The sequence below is a fragment of the Triticum urartu genome, chromosome 1A (assembly GCF_056163025.1).
Source record: "Triticum urartu cultivar PI428250 chromosome 1A, HENAU_Tu73, whole genome shotgun sequence".
Classification (NCBI taxonomy): domain Eukaryota; kingdom Viridiplantae; phylum Streptophyta; class Magnoliopsida; order Poales; family Poaceae; genus Triticum; species Triticum urartu.
Window position 1 is genome coordinate 377,494,429 of NC_141873.1, and position 21,906 is coordinate 377,516,334.

Below are 21,906 nucleotides of genomic sequence, written 5' to 3' on the forward strand. Positions count from 1 at the left end.
ACTTGCTTTTGTTTGGATGGAGACCAATACTTTTGTAATGTTAATGTGCCACACCGTTCATTTTTATATCCATTGCTTCCTAATTCATTCGCAAACCAATCAACCAAAAATTTTGCTATCCAACTTTTGGCACGTCAACCCTAGGATCAAACTAATCATGTTGTTAGATCTTGGATTAGTAGTGCTAATTGAAGGATGTAGATTGCTATTTGTTATGTTGCCCTGAAAGTCAAGTGGTATAGGGCGGAATGGGAAGAAAGTTCCGTGATCTTTTCATGCTAATCATGTGCTCAATGCCTCCTATATTTAGAGGATTTAGCTTGTTCAACAATCTTCGATGGTTATAAGGGATGATTGTTTTTTATCTCAACCTCAGCATGGTGTGTAAATGATTTCTTTATGATTGATGAATTGTTTGGATTTTTAATTTAGGTTTTTGAGAATAAACACATTTTTTAAATTTTTTAAAACATTCTTTTAATTTTGTAAACTTTTTTCTTAAAATGTGAACAATTTTTAAACACATACTCCTCTGTAAACAAATATAAGAGCGTTTAGCTCACTACTTTAGTGATCTAAATGCTCTTATATTTCTTTACGGAGGGAGTACATTTCTTCAAATTATTAAACAATTTTTAAGGAATGCATTTTTGAAGGACCCTGATAAGTGCCAGAAGTCAGGTACGAGCACATGGTAAGTTCGAACGTTTTTTATGGCAAGTTTAGTTTGCGGGGATGACAATTTTAGTTGGCAAGCATGGCACCTTTAGTGCTTCAGTTTATTTTTAACAGAAGTTTACCTTGTATCTCTGTAAATTGCCATCCTTGCGTGATTAAAATTGCCATCGAAAATTTGTGAACATTTCTAAAAACATCAAGGCCGGAGTGCCACGCATGTGACATGTGGCACTCATCATTTGGGTTTTTAATTGTGAACATTTCTAAAAAGGTTTAGACATATTTTTAAATTTTCCAAACATTTTCTCAATAAACGTGAATATTTGTAAAAAAATGTTGAAAACTTTGAAGAAAATGAACATTTTAAAAAGTCAAGAAAAAAGGAAACAAATTGGACCAGAACCTTTTGCAAGGTCCCCCAAACCGGTTAACAACCAGAGAAGAACTATTTTAGAAGGTTGTGAATATCGGAAAAATTGGCCGGCCCAGTTTCAGTCGCTAGCTGCCCCCGCGATAGCCACAAAAAGAGTACACTACACCTTCTGTGTGAGCCCAACTCTGTTTCTGAAGCCCAAGGAGATAATCAGCAGCGAGTGGTTTGTTCAGCCAGCTAGCTCGCCACCGGGAGGGAGTCCGGCGGCCTATTCGATCGATCCTGCGATATCTCGTTGATACAGTTTTGTTTTTTGCGAATAATACAGGGTTATCCAAAAAAAATCACGTGGATACAGGTCTTGTCGGTGCACGTGCGGATGTATTGGGTTTCCGGTAGGGCTGGTGCGGTTGCATGTATGTCGATCCACCAGGTTGGAGAGGTAGCTATAGCTAGCTACTCGCAAACAAAAAAAAAGCTACTCGTACAAGACATGGGGTCCGAACGCTCGTGCGCGTCGTTGGTCCGCGACAGGAGACGCGTGCCGCTGGTCCGTCATCGTAGCCATGGCGCTGGAGGACGACGGCTGGTCCAAGGAAGGTTCGACCGATCGATCGCGGAAACCAGCGAAGCATGGACCACTACTAATTAGCAACAGGAGTATGTAGCTGAAGTTGCCAAAGATGCACAGTGCTCGGGCTCCTGTTAAGCGTAATTAACGATGGAGAGAGACATCTAGAGTACTGTCAAGCGAGCCTACCGTAGATCGCGACGACACGCGGCCGCGCAACGCACGGCGCACGATCGCCCGTCGACACGCGCGCACACCGCGGCACGAACACGATGCTCGCTCCGGTCGACCTGACCAGACTCGACCAACCGCGCACAGGGCACGCGTCCGGGCTCGGGAGAGAGACACGAGGAGGGAGGATCGCGCGCTCAAAGATGCCGCTCCAAAAGCGAAGCAGCAGAAGTGAGCGTTAAGCACAAGGCTCTGCGCCCGCGCCTGCGCCGCGCGCATCAGAGTCTCCTCCCTCCCTCTCTCCCGTTCCCATCTCAGCCCGCCTCCGCGGCTCTGCTCGCCACCGCAACCCAACGAATCCATTCCAATCGACCCACCGCGTGGAGGCGCTTCTATAGGCGGAGCGGCCAATAAACAAGTCGAGATGGGGACGCCAGCGGCGTGAGAGCGGGCGACGGAGGCGACGATGCGGGCCAGGGAGATGCACCCGCTCTGCTGCCTCGCCGCCGACTTCTGCCCCGGGGGCGGCGGCGCCGCCGAGGAATACGACGGGGACTGCTCCCCGCCGCCCGCGGACGGAGCGGCGGTGGCGGGGGTGCTGCACAAGTGGACCAACATCGGCAGGGGCTGGCGCCCGCGCTGGTTCGCGATCCGCGGCGGCGTGCTCGCCTACTCGAAGATCCGCCGCCGCGTCGCGGCAGAGGAGGCCACGCCGCAGCCAACCGAGCCCGCCGCGGGCGTTAGGGTGATCGGGGGCGCGGACCGCGGCGCCGGGGAGCGGCCCATCGGATTCGTCCATCTCAAGGTCTCGTCTCATTTCCTCCCCCTCCGTCTCCCGTCCGCTATGCTACCATGATCCCATTGCTTACATAGATAGCTTCCACACAACTAGTACCAGTAGCGACACATCGAGCGGTCCGTTCCTCAGGGCGCAACGCATTTCATCTGGCGGGCGATTGAACTATTTTTAGTTTCCCCAGATATTTCGTAGGTCTTTTTTCCTTCTCATCACCAAAACGAGTTGGTATTTCCGCGTCGCCCGGATCGGAACAGTTGAACTGTAAAGCGACCCCGTGCTCCCCGGCGCCCCCCGCGAGCGCGCATCGCCAGCCGCACATCGCCGCGATCTACGGCGGAGATTTTCTTGCAGCCGGGGCTATCTGTCGCTTGTGTCGGATAAAGAGAGAGATGCCTTGCTTGGACTGTAGCTGGCTTTTCGCTAGCCGCGGCGAGGATCGGCTACTAGTGCGGAGTGTGAAACAACAGTGTCTGCATCGGCGTGCTACAGAGGCGACCTTGTCGCCGCCCGCGCTCAGGGGAGGAGGGGCCGACAGCCGACTGGCCGGCCGGCGAGATGCTTTAATTCGCGGCACGCGGGCGCCCGGCTCTCCCAGCTGCATTTTGTTCAAATGGCACGGCACCGGCCCATCTGTATTTCGTACAAATGGCACGGCTGATGGGTTGGCGCCTCGGTTTGTGTCGTATTAGATGGATGTCCGTGAGTTTGCTGGGAACGTGGGGTGGTACGAAGCATCTGTCCATATACCCATTTAAAGGAGCCTTGCCTTTTTTCCTCCCCTGATGAGCGGTCTCTTGGCCTTGGCTGCTGCTTGAGTCAGCGTCCTTTGTGTTAGCCTGTCCTTTGGATGATAACTGATCAAGTTATTATCTATAGATGCAACAGTGTGAAATGATATGGCATTACAGAGCTGGGAGGGTTCAGTAGTCATTTGAGTATATGGATTACTCTTCATTGCTCATTATTGGATTTTACATCCTAGGAGATCGATCAAAATATTGTGTTGGAAGGAACTGAAGTATTTGTTGTCATTGGTCTATACGAACGTGTAATCGCCGCATGAATATGTAGATATCATGGGGCATCACTGTTTTAACTATAATTTGTGTGCCTTGAACACAAGGACTCCTACTTTTGGCTTAAAGTGCCGGTCTGGTTGCTAATTTTTGTAAATTTTTTGAACTGTTTGTAGATCTCATCATTTAGCGAAAGTAAATCAGATGACAAACGGTTCTATATCATTACCCCAACCAAGACACTTCAGTTGAGGACAGGTTGTGTTAAGGACCGTGTGGCTTGGATTGAAGCACTTGTTTCAGCGAGAAGTGAATATTCTCTTGGTGGTATTTTACCAAGTGACCGGAATGGTGGATCATTTTCTACAGAAAAGCTAAGAGACCGCTTGCATGCTGAAGGTGTTGGTGCAGAAATTGTTAAAGACTGTGAGCAGATTGTTCATTCAGAATTTTCACAGTATCATGTACAGATGAAGCAGCGTTGTGAATCGTATTTAAGTTTTATCGGCAGTCTTCCACGGGAACTTGAGGTAATGCTTCTTGGAACCCTCTGATTGGACTAGACAAATCATGCACTTTTTGGTAGGCTTTCTCTTTTTCTTCAAGCAAATAACGGCGAAGGAACTTGATGGTCATACTGACCAACTTTAGTGACTAATGTACGTTAAGAACCTGCAGAGCCCTCTTTAGAACTATATATATTCAATTGATGTTCTTAGTTGTACCAAAAGATGACTGGATATTTTGCTTCCATGTGATTGTCTTCCTTGTATTCAGCAGCCAACCTTTATCAGTAGCTAAATAGTGCACTTGCTAGCAATATTATCCCAACTTTGGTGTCAAACAGGACCACCATCTCAGCCTTTTGCAATAGATTTAATAGTTTTTGCTAGAAGGCGACACCACCAATGGTTGAAACCCTTTAGAAGTTTTTTTAGCAAAGAGACCCTTTTAGAAGTAAAGATGAAGACACTCGACCTGTTATAAATGACAAGGAAACCCAATTGTGGTCCAAACAGTTCCTCATAGGCACTGGAGTTTTAAAAAATATAGTTAAGGAAGGTGAGTTTTATTTTCTTCAAATTTTTTGTAAAAAAATAGCAAAAAAGTTTGTTTGGAGTCTGGCCCAGAACTCAAAGAATAAATTGATGGACTGATATCTGGTATTCTAGTATCGTGAAATCATCTGCTGACTTATTGTGTTCTCTCAGGCAGTTAATTCAGAAGATGCAACTATTCGTGGCAATCCACAGTCGCAGTTGTTCAAGCCTGACTTTTCCAGCTCTGGAAAATGTAGTGGTACTTGTTCTTCTTTTCAGTTTTGTTTTTCTCTAACAGTTATGACTAGCCTTAAATAAAAGTTTACTTGTTATTTTTCATGCATAATTTTTCATTACCATGGTATAAACCTTTACTTTGGATTGTTTTCTGTTAGTTTCTCTAAGTACCTGTGTTTTTTCTTGTGCTGTTAGAGCACAGGTGTGAAGGTGCTAATTCGCATTTTTCTTGGACTGCTGATGTTAGACTGCTTCTATTATGGATTTTTTCTATTCATTTCTCCAAGCACCTGTGACTTTTCTTGCACTGCATTTTACCTGAACTGCTTCATGGCTGGTGTTTCTGGAGGGATTTTTCCTTAATATAGCTCCATTTGATCACGCAGAGAAAAAATTTCAAGCATAACTATTAGTTTTCCATCATACATAGTTGAGAACGATTACCAGCGGGGCAGTGACTATCGTTGCCCGTTCGACATCAACATTTCAAGACCATGGTAGAAATTCAAGCATAGCTGACTGTTACAACTCATCTATGTTTGTTTGTTGGATTAATCTGAATATGTAAACCATACATCACTACATCTTTATCTGGCGCATTTTCACTGCAAACACTTCTTCCATCTTTAGTTTATTTCTGCTTACTGCCTACTTTTTCTTCTTTGCCATCAGAATACAGCAACACAGAATCTTCTGAAGATGCTGGTAAACAAGAAATAGGGAAAATGTCAGATGAAGATGAGTTTCATTTCTATGATACAAGGCAAAGTTTTAGCGACAGTGTGGCTAGTCCTGACGTGAAAGTGAGATACTTAAATTATGGGAATGAAGCTTGCAAATTTGGTGACTCATTAGCTGCCGACAAGACCAATGAATATCTATTATCGTCTGCGAAGAGGCGCTCCAAGTTGCCTGAACCAGTAGAGAAGGAGAGAAGTGTTAGCCTTTGGTCCATGATCAAAGATAATGTTGGCAAGGATCTTACAAGGGTCTGTCTTCCTGTTTATTTTAACGAGCCTTTGTCGTCTCTTCAAAAGTGCTTTGAAGAGTTGGAGTATTCCTATTTATTGGACCGTGCATACGAATGTGGTTTAAGGGTATGCCTATTTATATACCTTTCCTGCTTTCTTCTGATCCAAATACTGTTATAAATAAATTAAACATCAGGAAACATTACTTTGCACATGGTTGAATTGCTGTGCATGTATAAATCTGTGTGTAGCACAAACCGAGTAGCATGCACTTTAGCTGTTAAATTTTGCAGATAATGAAGTTATTTTTTATTCCATCAACATTAATATCTAAAATACTACATAGTGGTGTTTCATGTGTACTTATCCCAGAATTGTGTTGATAGTAATGTCTTTTGCACATATGTTCAGGGCAACGGTCTGATGAGAATTCTTTATGTTGCTGCCTTTGCTGTCTCTGGATATGCTTCCACAGATAGCCGTCCCTGCAAACCTTTCAATCCACTGTTAGGGGAAACTTATGAAGCTGATTACCCTGAAAAGGGGATACGTTTCTTCTCTGAAAAGGTTAGTCTGGTATACAACACATCTGCATTCTGTCATGCGATCTAGTGCACAGTAACAAGATCAAATTCATTTGTAAAGAAATGATAGCCAGGTGGTACGGAGTGTCTTGAAATGTTGTTTGATTAAAAGCATGGTAGTGACATACATGGATATGATGACAAGCCTATTAAGAGTTTCGTTGCGTTTGATATGGCACTCCATCTTTTAGTTAATTTGTTAGTTTATTCTTGGCACTAGGTTAGTCATCATCCGATGGCCATGGCATGCCATTGTGAAGGAAAAGGTTGGAAATTTTGGGGAGACAGCAATCTAAAGAGTAAATTCTGGGGTCAGTCGATTCAAGTGGATCCTAGTGGCATATTAACCCTAGAGTTTGATGATGGAGAAACTTTCCAGTGGAGCAAGGTACAGATTCTTCATCAAAGGCACTCATACTATTCTAGCTTTCCATGATTACCATTCTCGAAATAATGTTTTGATGATTGCCGATTGCCCGTGCTTTTTAATCTGTGAGTATAGCATACCTATCCTATTCTTCTAGGGGACAGGCCACAGGGCCGAGCTTATTACTGTTCCTATTCTCCATGGGTTGTTTTATGCACCCCAATTTAATTTCTACCTTTAGATATCATGGTTTCATTTATTTCTAGAGAACACTGCCACTATTCACATGAAGCTTGGAGATGGGCAAGAAGAATTGAATATCTTTTTGAATTAATACCTATAACATTTTTCTTTTCCTTGTAAGGTTACAACCACAATTAATAACCTTATCATTGGTCGAGTATATTGCCATCACCATGGCACAATGAGTATTAGTGGAAACAAAAAATATTCATGCAAGCTGATGTTTAAAGAGCAGTCTTTCCTCGAACGTAATCCTCGCCAGGTATGACGAACAATTTCCATCAAACTTCGCCATGTCCCTTTGCTTATGTAGATCGTACTAATATATGTAATTCTATGCAAGGTTCAAGGCTTTGTTAAAGATGCTGATGGCACCAAGGTTGCATCCCTGATGGGCAAGTGGGATGAGAGCATGTATTGCGTTGTTAGTGATGATGCTTCTAAACTGAACTCTCATATTTCACATCAGAGCGCTGGCGCCACCTTGTTGTGGAAGAAAAATGAGCCTCCAGCAGATCCCACTAGATATAACTTGTCATCATTTGCGATTACTTTAAATGAGCTGACTCCAGGGCTTAAGGTAGAGATACAACATGCATTAAATAGCTCGTTATTGTCACCTTTTATTATCTCTGAACCTAAAGAACAAATTTGTCATTTGTTTAGGAGAAGCTTCCACCAACAGATTCAAGACTCAGACCAGACCAGCGACATCTAGAGAATGGGGAGTACGAAAAGGCCAACTCTGAGAAACTGCGCCTCGAGACCAGACAACGAATGGTATAATACCCTAGTTCTTTATACTGTCCTACATTTTCCTTTAAAACTACATGTTGCTTACCTTTATTCACATTGCTTGTACATGGCAGCATGTTGAGTTTTTCATAGTTCTTTTTCATATTTGCTTACACTGAAGAAGTACCTGTCTGGTCCTTATCTGCCCTAACTGATGGTTATTTCTTTTGAGTCCCGCTTCGGTACAACCCCCCTCGCAATACGTATAAAGGGTATTATAGGCATTTCGCAATTTGTATCTATCTTTGTAGTAACTTATACACCGGGGAGCTTAATTGGGCCGGCCCACTTGCGGTGCCATGCGGATGAAAAATGGCGAAAAACGATCGCACAAGCTGGGAACCCACGACCACTCAAAAGATTAAGTGCGTCCACAACCACTGCGACAGCATGCCTTTGGTTGATAATGTAAAGCTAGGCTCATTAAGTAAGTGACCGACTGGGAATTTTAAAAAGATTTTACGAACACTTTGTGAACTGGTCATTTTTCCATAATTTCTTTTTATTTATTTAATTTCCTTTTCCTGTTACATTTCTTCTTTCTTGTTCAAAAAATGGTCATGCTTTCAAAATGTTGCCCAAAATTTCAAAAGGTTCGTTATGTCCATATTTTATTCATAAATTAAAAATTATTTGCATTTTTGAAAATTGTAAGGTAATTTCATAAAATGTTTGTGTCTTTAACTTTTTTTCAAAATGTCAAAATTCAAATATGGCATGGATGCCTATGAGGGGCATGCACACCTGGTGGCAATAGTTGGGATCATTTCAAGGATGAACAAAAATAGACTACGTTGGACAAAGTATGTTCTGGGGCCAGAAGGCTCCGTCTAAGAGCATGTTATTTTTCGACATCCTTGAAATTTTAAGGGCCTCGTATGAACAATTCAAGGCATCATAAAAAGTTTTTTGGGTTTTCGACAAGTTGTGCATTTACTGGAGTTTTCTCGGTGAAAAAATGACAATTAATGACAGAACATGTCGCAACGTGCATACAGTGTCGGAAATAATTCAAACCAGGTATGGATGCCTTACATGGGCATGCCCACTTGCTTGCAAAAGTTGGGGCAGTCTTGATATTTCCAAAGAAATATCATGTTCAATGAAGAGTGTTCGAATAGGCTAGAAGGATCTGTTTGGGAGCAACTCATTTCTTGACATCCCGTAAATGAACCCATTTTTTCATGGCCTTGTATTCAAGACACCATGCCAAATGGTATGGGTTTTTGCCAAGTTTTGTCTTTTTTGGAGTTTCTCAGTGAAAAAGTCCTATTAATGGCAAAACGTGTCAAAACGTGCATACAGTGTCGGAAGTCGTTCAAACCAGGCATGGATGCCTAAAATGGACATGCCGACTTGCCCTTAAATTGCCCCATTTTTCATGGCCTTGTATGACCAATTCAAGGCACCATGCCAAATTATTTGGGGTTTCGCCTAATTTTGCATTTTTTTGAAGTTTTCTTGGTTAAGAAGGCCGATAAATGACCGGATGTGTCACTACTAGCATATGGTGTCGAAAATCATCCAAACCAGGCATGCCTACCTTCTTTCAAAAGTGGTATTCATTTTAAGGATGTCCAAAAATAGACTATGTTCAATGGAGGGTGTTTGGATAGGCTAGAAGGGTCCGTTTGAAAGCTTGTTGCTTTTCGACATCTGTCAAATAACCTCCAATATTTTCCACCAACTTTTATGACCAATCAAGACACAATGCCAAGTTGTTTAGATCTTTGAGAAGTTTTGCATTTTCTAGAGTTTTCTCCGTGAAAATAGGGTGATAAATGGTCAGACGTGTCGCAACATGTAAATGATATTGGAAGTCGTTCAAACCTGACATGGATGCCTCATATGTCCATGCCAGGCTCCTACAAGACGCTGGGATCATTTATCCATAGCCTAAAATATACCAGTTAGATGAGTGTATTTGTAATTCCCGTCATTATCACTCAACATAAACTTTTTTATTTTTTCCTAACAATTTCCAGAAATTTGTCAACAGTTTTGGAATTTCAAAGTGTGTATGAAAATTGTACTAACTTGAACACCTTTTTTCCAATTTGAAAAAAATGTTTGTGGTTTGTTTTCCAATAATGCTTGCCAATTTGAAAAAGTGTTTGCATTTTTTTTAATGTTCGAAAATTGAAAATTTGTCATGTTTTCAAGAAAATGTTTACAAATTTGATAAATTATTCGTCTTTTTAAAAAATGTCTACAGTTTCAGAATTTTTTTTACAATTCTGAAAAACTGTTCTCAAGATTTGGAAAATATTCACGATATCAAAGTATTTTTCAAAAAAAGGTTCAGAAATTTGAAAAAAAATCACGTTTCCAAAAGAATTTCATATTTTTTAAAAAATCCAAAAGTTGAAAAACACATTAGTTATTTTAGCTATAAAAGACGCTTTAGCTAGAATGTCCGGTCCGGTTGTATACCAGTTTTGATCTTCTACAGTATTCCTCATAAAAAAACACCAACAGTACGTCAATTCTAGGTGATAAATTACTGCGCCACACAATTATCACCAACTCGTGATGGTTCTGGTGGCTAGTAGAAATTTCACGACCCTGGAGGTCTTGTGTTCTATACCTAATAATAGCACTGTTTTTTTGGATTTTCGATCCGTGCGTGCGACAGTACACAATCACTAATGGGCCGGCCCAAGGCGGACTCAGAACAGGCCAGATCTCCGACGTATTTTCTAGAAAGACCATTTTACCCTTTATTATGAAGGGGTGTGGACAGATCTCGTCCGTTAATGTGTTTCTGGGGGTTGTACCGAAGAAGAAGTGATTTCTTTTTCCTCTTAAACAGGCAAGGAACATGCAGGAGAGTGGCTGGAAGCCAAGGTGGTTCCAAAGGGACAGCGAGCATGGAACATACCGCTATGTCGGAGGCTACTGGGAGGCAAGGGAACAGACAAAATGGGTTGGATGCAGTGACATATTTGGCAGTTTCTGCGACAATCCAAAGCCACGGGTGTCCACGCTGTACACCAGCGCGAGTGTCTAAGGAGGCAGTAGTAGGCGTTGTCAGCATATTAATTTTTCAAAGGTACATAATTGATTGGTTCCTCTCACATCTATGGTACAAAGAAGAGCTAAGATGTTCTCCTTGTTGTCCTATACACATACACAAACGCTGGGACATTAAGCGCAACCAAATCCCTAATTTGATATACTGGTATACTTTTGCTAACATTGTTGCTAAAATAGTCAATAATATCATTCCCCCCTTGTCTCCGATGAGAATGGGTGACAAGTATGTTTAGCTTACTGGCGAGGAGGCAACATAGTACAAGTTTAAAATATTGTTTACTCCATGAATCAAAGTGATGTGTTTTTTGCGTAACATAGTTAAGTGTGTGGCAAGAGATCTCATCTCAATCTTAGTTCTTGGCAGTAATTGGATTGTTGCTGTAACCCCAAGTTGAACTAACCATCATGAGTAGTAACTGATATGGTTTCTCTGTAGAAGTGAAGATATTTGGCTGGTGAGCATTTGATTATATGAATGCTCTGATGCTCCTGGATCGTATAGATGGCATGTTCATCTACCTTTAGGGTCTCTTTGATCATACTACATTCTATAGGTACCTAAAGAGTATGATATTCTATAGGGTCTCTTTGATCATACTACATTCTATAGGTACCTAAAAAGCTTCTCAATCATCCTCTTCAACCTCTTAAAAAAATCTTTTGTTTTTCTTTTGATGTTTATCACAAACTCAAATCCCATAGAATCCGAATGGGCATGACATTTCAACCTCGTGTATTTTTCATTTATGTGTTAATACAATCATGCAATCAAAGATGCCAGCATCTACAATGGCTTACGCTTGTATGGGCGCTAATACAGGGGAAAAAACAAAGGATTTTATAAGGCATCCCCTGGCAGTTTTGAGCCGACGATGGGGTTCGAAAAAGGAACCCTAACCAGACACCGGGACTCGATAAACCAACCGCTAATTGGCCAGGAATCTTGCCATGACGCCCATGCTAAGCGTCCGCATTTGTTGCTTAGTAAAATAGACTAATTTTTTCTTAAACATCAGTGCTTATCTCTATCGGAGGGTACCTAATTAAGAAGCATCAAAGTGTAGCAGTTAAACCATAAACAACAAAATTAACGCAGCTCATAAACCAAATCTGTGATAGATAACTTTTTGACAGCCACTGCCACAAAGTGGAGCGACACCATGCAATGTTATAGTACAAGCCATAGTAAATCCTGATGGAATATGTTAATAGAAGGGAGAGCTTTGTTTTGGCGCTGCAGCAATAGCAGAAAGAAATAACCTCATTGTTCAAAATTTAGTATTTGACGACCAGGATTCAACATCATGCAGTAGCATAATATTCATCTCAACGCCAGTAAATTCTTGCTCCAATTGAAGCGCATAGAAGTTTTTAATGTGCACATCATATTGTTTCTCTTGTTCCACAATCTACGAGTGACATGAATCTAGCTGAAACAACATAATAGGTAGGAAAGGTGCAGATGAGGGGGTAGCAACTAATCTTACTTGTCGTCCTAGTGGAGGAGGTAGAAGCAGTCGAGCTTCTTCGCATCCGGCGACTGTGCCGCCACGTTCGTGACCACCTGCACAACAACGTGCAGAAGGGATAGCCGGTAGGAAAGGTGCTGCCACTGCGTAGAGACTGGGTCGGCGCGGACCACCGGTTCTATTAAGAAGAAGACTGGCTCTATTCCCGTATAACAATTTTGGTGTTCTTTGCTTACTAGTATTTCTTTCCTTGACAACCAAGCCATCATTATAATGTATATTTTCCCCTGTAATTCCACATGCACACAAAGGTGCATATTTTATACCTTTACTTTTTTTCTTTGGGATCAATCTTATTTGCTTGCATCATTGATATCAAAATTACATCTTCCTTAAACCAAGAAGTCATTAGTTTAAAGTGCAAAATTGATGATAGAATTGGACGGTGGGGTACCTTGGATGGAGCATGTGCAAACGATGTTTCAGCAAACTCGCCGGAACAGCGAGATTGAAAGCTTTGGGCGTGGATGCAACCGATGTCTGACGGCATACATGAGGAGTTTGTGGTAGTCAATTGCGGTCATCCCTTGTCCCGCGCCTGTGAAAAAAACCAAGATTTGCACAGGAACTCATGTTGAGTTGCATAATTACAGATTACATGTTTAAGAATCACACAAATCTGATATGACGTGCATACAATACATGCAAAGTTGTACATTTGCTAACACAAAGTGCAAGCCATTGTTTTGGTTTCTGAACATCAGTAGCGAGTTACCCAAGTACCATCATATCACTGGGTGCGTCTGAACCAAATCGTCTTAGGATGCTTATTGTGGCTTCAGATGTGGAGGAAACGGTTTGGAATTTTCACTTGGAGAAGATTCTCGTAAATTGGCTCACGCAACTAAACCCTAGATGTGTGGTTTCAGCTTGACACCTTCCCCTACTCTTACCAAGGTTGCTCCTGCCGGCAAGCTCACATTCTTCCTGTTTACGTTGTGTTTGATGTTTGCCCATGGGCTTCAAAGTTGAGGCAGTGGTAGCAAGGTCGATGAGGAGTGAGAACGTGCATGCCGCGTTCACCCCAGCTCCTCCTCGATGGTGCTGCAGGGATCGAGCTATTGCCGACACATGCTCACAGCTAGGAGGCTAGGAGCACAGGAGGCCACGTTGGTGTGAGCGATGCCTAATGTCTTCATGCTGGGGACTGAGGCAACAATGATTAGTCTCTTGTGTACAACACTCAACTTCGATTTGGCGAACCTATGCAGATACATCCGAAGAAGTCCCTAAGCATACTGCGCTCGTTGCCAGCCACACACCCACCCACTCAGCATCCTCCAAGTACTCCGTTGGGTCACCATCTATGTCGTCACCATGAGGATGATGGCGGGAGAGCGAGAAGGCGAGCCCAGAGGACACCCTTGATGCTTGATGGTAGGGGCGAGCGGGAGGCTCAGGCACTGCAGGGAGCCACCGACCTGGGCGCGCAGTGTGTCGGTGGGGATGGGGGAAGCAGAGCCACAACAAGTGAGCCTGTGTGAGGGTTGGTGCGTTCGGTTGGATCTAATCGGTACAGGCTAAGGAAAAGAAGATAAGCTCCTATTTTGGACATGGACACAAATACAGTCAGTTTTTCCTAGGCTATGCCGTATACGACTTGGACTCACACGGACAAGCGCACGGACGAACCGAAACTGAGGGTTGTTTTCATAAAGGTTATTAGGAGGTCTTCTACAAAAACATGCATGATGGACCGGACCAAGAATATCACCTCCTTCAAGTACTAGCAAAAGGGCTCGTGCGTTGCAATGGAAGAAAATAATTCATAATCTTCAATGGCCATGACCATATTTTGTTGCATCACCGAGATACACTATCACAGTATCACTCTCAATTTTGTGAAATCATGAACATTTTTTAAACTCTTGCACATATTTGAAATCGTGAACATTTTTTAAATCCATAGACACTTTTACAAAATTTCGTTTTATTAAATCAAAACATTTTTTGAATTCATGAACATTTATACTATTTGAAATCATTTTTAACTTTTTTGCACATTTTTAAAACAATTTTATTGAATCGGCGAACATTTGTAGAATCAATGAACATTTTTGAAATTCACAAAATGTTCCAGCAAGTTTTAAAAAATTAACGAACCTGGTGGAACAATATTTGAAATTAACGAACATTTTTTTGATTTAACAAACATTTTTGAAATGCATGATCATTTTTGGAATCAGCGAACATTTTATGAATGAATAAACTATTTTGTAAGTCACGAACAGGTTTTGAATTTCTAGGATATTTTTCCATTCATGAACATTTTTTAAATTGGAAAAATTTGTTCAAATTCATTAACATCTTTTAATACATGAACTTCTAAAAAATCATGAAATTTTTTATTTCCTGAAAATTTGTTTTCAAATTTCAAATATTTTTTGAATAAGCAAACTTTTTTGACAAAATCAGGACTATTTTCTGAATACACGAACTTTTTATGATTTATTAAAAATTTTATTTCAAAATTCTTATTTGTTTCATTTTCGAAAATTTGTTGAAGTCCCAAATTATTTAAAGTAGAGAAAAATGAATACAGAAAAGAAAAGAAAAAAGATAAAAACCAGGCCGCACGAATATGGGCCGGTCCAAACGGATGTATCTAGTACCATGTTAGTGCTAGATACATCCATTTGAGGGACAAGTTGGTTTGCAGAAACTGCTGTATCCACGAGGTATGCTCCCATCCGTGTTCCCACTTAGGGTCTCTCTCCCCTAAGGCGACGACCTAGGGTTTCGCCGTACTCCGGTGCTTGCAGCCGGCTATTCTCCCTCCCCCACGGGGGGTTCTCTTGCCGGGTTTCTTCTCGGACTCGGGGCGGATCAAGGAGGGGGGTTCTCTGCGACCCCCCCTGGCTAGTTGCGCGACGCAGTCTGATCTAGGGTTTGGACGAGGAGCCAGATAGGATCTCTGATGGCGGCGGAAACAAGTACTCAGGGAAGGCATGGGAAGGAGACAACGGAGGAACTTCTTGCAAGGCTGAATCTGCAGGAGGAGGATGACGCTTTTGTGTGGGAAGAGGAATTGCCGGACCTGGGAGAGCCGGCGAAGTGGCTGGCAATTGCCAGAGTTCATACTACAAGAACTTTCAGCCCTAATGCTCTGTATGGGGACATGCATACTGCGTGGAACCCGGCGAAATTGGTTGTTTGGAGGAAGATAAAGGAAAACTTATTTACTGCCCAGTTTGGATGTTTGGGGGACTGGAATAAAGCTATGAATGAGGGGCCTTGGTTGTTCAGAGATCAAGCAGTCATCATGGTTGAGTATGATGGTTTCAAAAACCCTGATAGTATCAAGCTGGACAGGCTGGCGGTGTGGGCACAAATCCATCGGCTGCCTGACAAATTCCTGATAGAGCCAGTTGTTAGAGGGATGGCATCACGTATTGGAGAAGTGGAGGAAGTGCAACTGAAGTTACCCTTTGATGAGTTTGTCAGAGTTAGGGTGAAGATAGATATTAATGCAAAAATCAGAAGGTTCGTAACTGGAAAGAAGGGAGATGAGATGGTAAGATACCAAGTCAAGTATGAGAAACTTCCGATTTTCTGCTATAACTGTGGCGAGTGTGGACATTGGCACGAGGAGTGTGGGGATGGAGTTCACGATTCAACAAAGTTTGAATGGGGAGATTTTGTACTGGCTGAGGGTGTACGTTTCAGGCAAGCTGGGAGAGGTGGCTATGGCTTTCAGAGAGGATGAGGTGGCCCAAGGCCTGCGGGAGGAAGAGGCCGGGGAAGAGAGCAATATAATCCAAACCAAAGTTGGCGTTTCAATGCACAACAGAACGAACCTCGTAGACAGGATGGTGGGGCAGTCTCTGAGCCAGCTCCAGGTGATACAGGTACGGCCGAGCCAAGTGAGAAAGTTGAGACACGAGCAACAATGTGCTGGGGGCACCACTGGGAAACAACAAACGGCAGTCTACCGATAGTGGTCTGCTACTGGGAGGTGTGCAATCCACAAGAGTGGAAGAAGTGGTAAGCGAGAAATCCTCAGTCCTTGTGGTGAAAGAAAAGCCCATTGGTGTGCCTCCGTTGCCACCCGTTTATGTTTCTCCGAGGAAGGAAGTGAAGAGGCCCAAGAAGGGAGACGACAATAAAGGGATTTTGTTCCAGCAACCAGTTACCACAGAGGTGTTGACTAGCAAGGAGACAGGAGGAGAGGAGGATAATTTTGTTGACAATACAGTTTTGGTGGGCTCCTCCGAGGAGCTCCGCCGGTCCCAATGAGTGTTCTATGTTGGAACTGTCGTGGTATGGGTAATCCCATGACAGTTCATGAATTTCGTGCTCTTGCGAAGAAGTTTACCCCGACCGTACTTTGTATAGTTGAAACTCAGATTGATAGGGTACGTGTTGAAAATTTAAAAGGAGAGTTAGGCTACAATAAAGGTTATGCTGTTTCTAGTGATGGTAGAAGTGGAGGTCTAGGGATGTTTTGGAATGATGAAATAAATTTGCAAGTTTCGGGCTACTCAAAATATCATATAGATGCAATGGTGAACAATGCAGGGGCTATTCCTTGGAGGCTAACATGCATTTATGGAGAGGCACAGGTGCAGGAACGATACAAAACTTGGGATAAAATGAGGGAACTAGTGGGGCAATCTGATGCACCGTGGGTTCTCATTGGTGATTTTAATGAAGTATTGCATGCGAGTGAACATGATGGGGTTGGAAGGAGGATCCAAAACCAGGTTGATCTTTTCAGGGAAGCCGTAGACGACTGTGCTTTGATTGATTTAGGTTACACTGGTATTAATTGGACGTTTGAAAAGAAAGTAACAGGAGGTTCTTTCACCAGGGTCAGACTGGACCGAGCGCTTGCATGCGCTGCATGGAGAAGTGCTTTTCCCGAGGCTACAGTTGAACATGTCAATGCTATTGCTTCGGATCACAATCCTATTTTTCTTAGTCTGCATGCAGCTACTGATGACCCAATCATTGCACGTACTTTCAGGTATGAGTGCATGTGGGAGACGCACACAGGGTTGCAGGAAGTGGTGAGAGAATCGTGGACTGCGACAGCTGAAGTTGACAGGGGAGATTCGGTGATGGGACTGTCGAATAAACTAAACCTACTGTCAGGATCTCTGCAGGCCTGGGATCGCACAACCTTTGGCAGTGTTCAGAGAGGAATAAAAAAGCTAAAAAGGGAGCTAGATATCCTGAGATCGATTCCAGGCAGGGTAGAACCATCCGAACGTGAGAAGGAGATAAAAAGCGAGCTACTGGAACTTTACAAGAGAGAGGAGTTAATGTGGAAACAAAGAGCTCGCTTGGAGTGGCTCAGAGCTGGCGATAAAAATTCAAAATATTTCCACATGCGGGCAAACCTGAGGCGAGTTAAAAACAGAATAAAATCGTTGATGAAATCAGACGGGAGAAGAACAGAAGACAAACAGGATATGACCAAGGCGTTCTACACAGCTCTATACACTTCTGAAGGTACAGAGAATATGCAAGAGGTTATCAATGCAGTCCCGCGCAAAGTGACACGCCAAATGAATGATGTCCTGAATGCTCCCTACAAAATCGAGGAAGTAAAAACTGCATTGTTTCAAATGTCACCTCAGAAGGCCCCTGGACCGGATGGTTTTCCTGCACAATTTTTTCAGAAACATTGGGATATTTGTTCTGAGGAGGTGACTAAAGTTGTCCTTGGAATTGTGGAAGGCGTGGAAAGTGCCCGTGAGATCAATAACACGATTTTGGTGTTAATACCAAAGGTAAAAAATCCCACGCTTCTTACACAGTTCCGTCCCATCAGCTTATGCAATGTTTTGTACAAAATAGCATCCAAAGTTATTGCTAATCGTTTGAAGAGTGTGCTGCCAGACATAATCTCTGAGGAGCAATCAGCCTTTGTACCAGGCCGTCTTATTACTGATAACATAATTGCTGCATATGAGTGTTTGCATTTTATGAAGCGGAATAAGGCACAAAAAAAACAGGCATTGTGCACTAAAGCTTGACATGATGAAGGCCTATGACAGGGTGGAATGGAGTTATCTGAAGGAAATCATGTTAAAGCTGGGGTTCACGAGCAGATGGGTGAATATTGTCATGGGTATGGTCACCTCAGTCTTGTTCTCAGTTCTTTTTAATGGGGAGAAGTTAGAAGAATTTGAGCCTACTCGTGGAATTCGACAAGGGGATCCTATATCACCTTACCTCTTTTTGCTAGCAACAGAGGGCCTTTCGTGCCTCTTAAAAACTAGAGTTCAGTCATCTAATCTGGGTGGAATACAAGTGGCTTCATCAGCTCCGCCGGTGAACCATTTGTTGTTTGCAGATGACAGCCTGCTGTTTTTTAAAGCAAATGTTGAGGGAGCTGAGGAGGTTTCTCAATTGTTGGAGATATATGCTAGAGCATCTGGCCAGCGAATTAACAAGGATAAGTGTTCACTGTTCTTTAGCAAGGGATGCCCGGAGTCCACAAGAACTGATATTAAGACTACCTTGCAAATTCCCAACGAGCAGCTAAATGACAAATATCTTGGCATGCCTTCTGACGTTGGGAGTTCAAAGAATGGCGCCTTCAAGTACCTTAAAGATAGACTATGGAACACGATACAAGGGTGGATGGAGAAACTACTTTCAGCAGCTGGGAAGGAGATGCTTATTAAATCAGTAGCACAAGCTTCCGGTGTACTCAATGTCTTGTTTCAAGCTTCCGAGGGGTTTATGCCAACAATTGACTTCAATGATTAATGCCTTTTGGTGGGGAAGTAAACAGGGCAAGAGGAAACCTTATTGGGTGTCATGGGACTCTATGAGCATGCCAAAGTACATGGGGGGGCTGGGCTTCCGCGACTTTGAAATCTTTAACTTGGCGCTTTTGGCAAGACAAGCCTGGAGAGTTTTGGAAAACCCTAGTTTGCTAAGTGCTCGAATCCTTAAAGCGGTGTATTTCCCGGAAGGTGATCTCCTGACTGCCACTATTGGCGGGCATCCCTCCCAGATATGGAGGGGCTTGATAGAGGGACGCGATATCATGAAGATTGGACTAGTCCGGAGGATAGGCAATGGAAATACAAGTCATATTTGGGATATGAATTGGTTACCCAGGAAGGAAAATATGAGGCCCATTGTTGCTTTTAAATCAGATCCCCTGATGATGGTGGCGGAGCTGATTGATCGCGACAATGCTTGCTGGAACACAACTCTACTAGGTGAAGTTTTCCTCCCATATGATATAGCAGCCATTCTGAAGATACCAATCTGTACAAGAAATATGGAAGATTTCTGGTCATGGGGCTTTTAAAAGAACGGTATCTTCTCTGTGCGTTCTGCTTACAAGATGATAGTGGATATAAAAAGGAGGCGTGAGGACTGGCTAGAAGGTAGAGGAGGATCTTCTGACACGGCTGCAAACGAGAAGGCTTGGGATACATTATGGAACGTGCATGTCCCGGCGAAACTCAAAAACTTTCTCTGGAGATTGGCCAAAAATTCGCTACCTACAGAAGATATTCGAAAGAACAGGAAAATGTCACACCATGATCAGTGCTATGTATGTGGAGCCGAGGACTCGTGGAGACATAGCCTCCTTGAGTGCACCATGGCAAGATGTGTATGGTCTCTTGTAGATCACGATCTGCTGGATCATGTGATTGCCACAACTGAGCCGTCGGCGAGAGCCTGGCTGTTCTTCATGATGGAAACCTTGGATCGTGAAACACTCACTAGATTGACAGTAACCTTGTGGGCAATCTGGTTTGCTCGGAGACAGCTTATTCATGAAGGAATACATCAAAGTCCACATGAGACACACAGGTTTGTGCTGAATTATCTAGCTGACCTAGCCCAACTAGAGCCAGTGCAAGAGACACAAAGAAATACAAGTCATCGGCATGCTAGGCAGGCTCCAAGATGGGTCCCACCCCCGGAGGGTTTTGTGAAGATCTATGTAGACGCTGGAGTTTCGGAGGGAACAAACACTGGAACAACGGCAGCTTTATGTCGTGATCGGGATGGAACTTATTTGGGTTCCTCCATGCTGGTAATTGAGGGGCTGACGGATCCAACTACACTAGAGGCAATAGCATGTAGAGAGGGCATGGCTTTGGCTTTGGACCTGGGAACGAATCATATACAGATTGCTTCAGACTGTAAGCAGGTAGTAAATCATATCCATCAGAGAGCTGGGGGCGATCATGGCGTTATCATCAAAGAGATCTTACAAACTTCCACCTTATTCACGACTTGTAATTTTTCCTTTGAACCTCGGGAGTCAAACTATGAGGCTCATAGACTTGCTAGATTTGGTATTTCACTTCCTGCTGGAAGGCATTTGTGGTTGGGTATCCAGCATGACCCAATTGTAATACCTATAAACATTCTAGATGATCAATAAAGGCTTGGCCAACTTTTCTCAAAAAAATAATAATTGAGGGACAAGTTTTTTCAGACAGAGGGAGTATTTAACAAAATGTTCACCATACATTAAGAAAATGTTCAACGCTACCCGCAAAAAAATCATCGTATTAAAAAAATGTTCATTGCGTACTTAAAAAATGTTCAGTGTATGTCGCAAAAATATTCAGTGTGTATTAAAAAAATGTTCAGCGCATATCTCAAAATGTTCATTGTGTATTTATCAAAAAAAAAGTAAAAAAAAAAACAGGTAGAGAAACATAAAAAACGAGTTTCATCCCAAAAAATGATGCTCTATCGAGGAATCAAACTCGCAACTCCACAATAGATAGAGGTAAGTGTTCTTTATGACTTGAGCAACTGAGTCTTAATGATTAAAAAAGGCCGCACGAATATTTAAGAAACTTACTGCAGTGGTAGATACAAAAAAAAATCAAAAAATAGTTTCCTTCATTTTTCTTTTAAGAAACAGAAATAGCCCGCGTGAATATTTAAGAAACTCAATGAAGCGGTTTTCTTTTTCTTTTTATGTTTCTCTACCTGTTTTTTTTCTTTTACTTTTCTTATACTTGTTTTCTTTCATAAACTTTGTACGCTTTTTATATGCATGATGAATATTTTTTAAAATAAAAGTTTAACATTTATTAAATGATTGATTAAAATATAAGAAAATACATATTTTTGATGTCTACTTTTTTATAACATTGTACGTCTTTCGTATACATCAAGAACATTTTGTCGGCACTTGTCTACTTCCTTTCATACACATTGTGCACTTTCCGTATACAGAGTGAACATTTTTTCATAAATGTTTAACAATTATTAAATAAATGGTTAACATTGATGGAAAAAATGAGTTTGATGTGTACTTTTTAAAAAACATTGTACATCTTTCGTATACATAAAAAACATTTTTATATGTGCATAAAAATTTTAAATGCACAATTAACATTTTTAGAAATATAGGTTTTGATGGATAATTTTTTTGCACACACAATGTACATTCTTCTTTACACATTGTACGTTTTGTTATTCTTTTTCAGTATATATCAGGGTCTTCTTTTCATATACATTGTACATTTTTTTGTATACATGATGATCATTTTTTCTA

The 21,906-nt window shown here is 42.2% G+C and overlaps 1 protein-coding gene across 2 annotated transcripts; it reads left to right on the top strand.

Annotated features, from left to right (window-relative positions):
• The first annotated feature begins 1,986 nt into the window (after window positions 1-1,986).
• Window positions 1,987-11,021, top strand: LOC125513209 (oxysterol-binding protein-related protein 1B). 2 transcript variants are annotated; one of them, XM_048678245.2, is made up of 10 exons: window positions 2,036-2,598; window positions 3,785-4,138; window positions 4,820-4,907; window positions 5,558-5,982; window positions 6,268-6,423; window positions 6,661-6,828; window positions 7,172-7,312; window positions 7,394-7,630; window positions 7,717-7,830; window positions 10,658-11,021. In XM_048678245.2, exons 1-10 carry the CDS (start codon window positions 2,260-2,262, stop codon window positions 10,853-10,855), a joined length of 2,220 nt encoding a protein of 739 aa, XP_048534202.2. In that variant the 5' UTR covers window positions 2,036-2,259; the 3' UTR covers window positions 10,856-11,021. The 2 variants fall into 2 exon arrangements, 1 of the variants encoding a protein (XP_048534202.2); XR_015602862.1 differs by lacking the exon at window positions 10,658-11,021 and having other exon boundaries at window positions 1,987-2,598; window positions 7,401-7,630.
• The last annotated feature ends 10,885 nt before the right edge of the window (window positions 11,022-21,906 follow it).

Coding starts and splice junctions, on each gene's coding strand:
- LOC125513209 (XM_048678245.2), top strand. CDS start 2,260: ATGCGGGCCAGGGAGATGCACCCGCTCTGCTGCCTCGCCGCCGACTTC. Junction 7,631..7,716: donor AGCTGACTCCAGGGCTTAAG/GTAGAGATACAA, acceptor TCATTTGTTTAG/GAGAAGCTTCCACCAACAGA. Junction 7,831..10,657: donor TCGAGACCAGACAACGAATG/GTATAATACCCT, acceptor CCTCTTAAACAG/GCAAGGAACATGCAGGAGAG.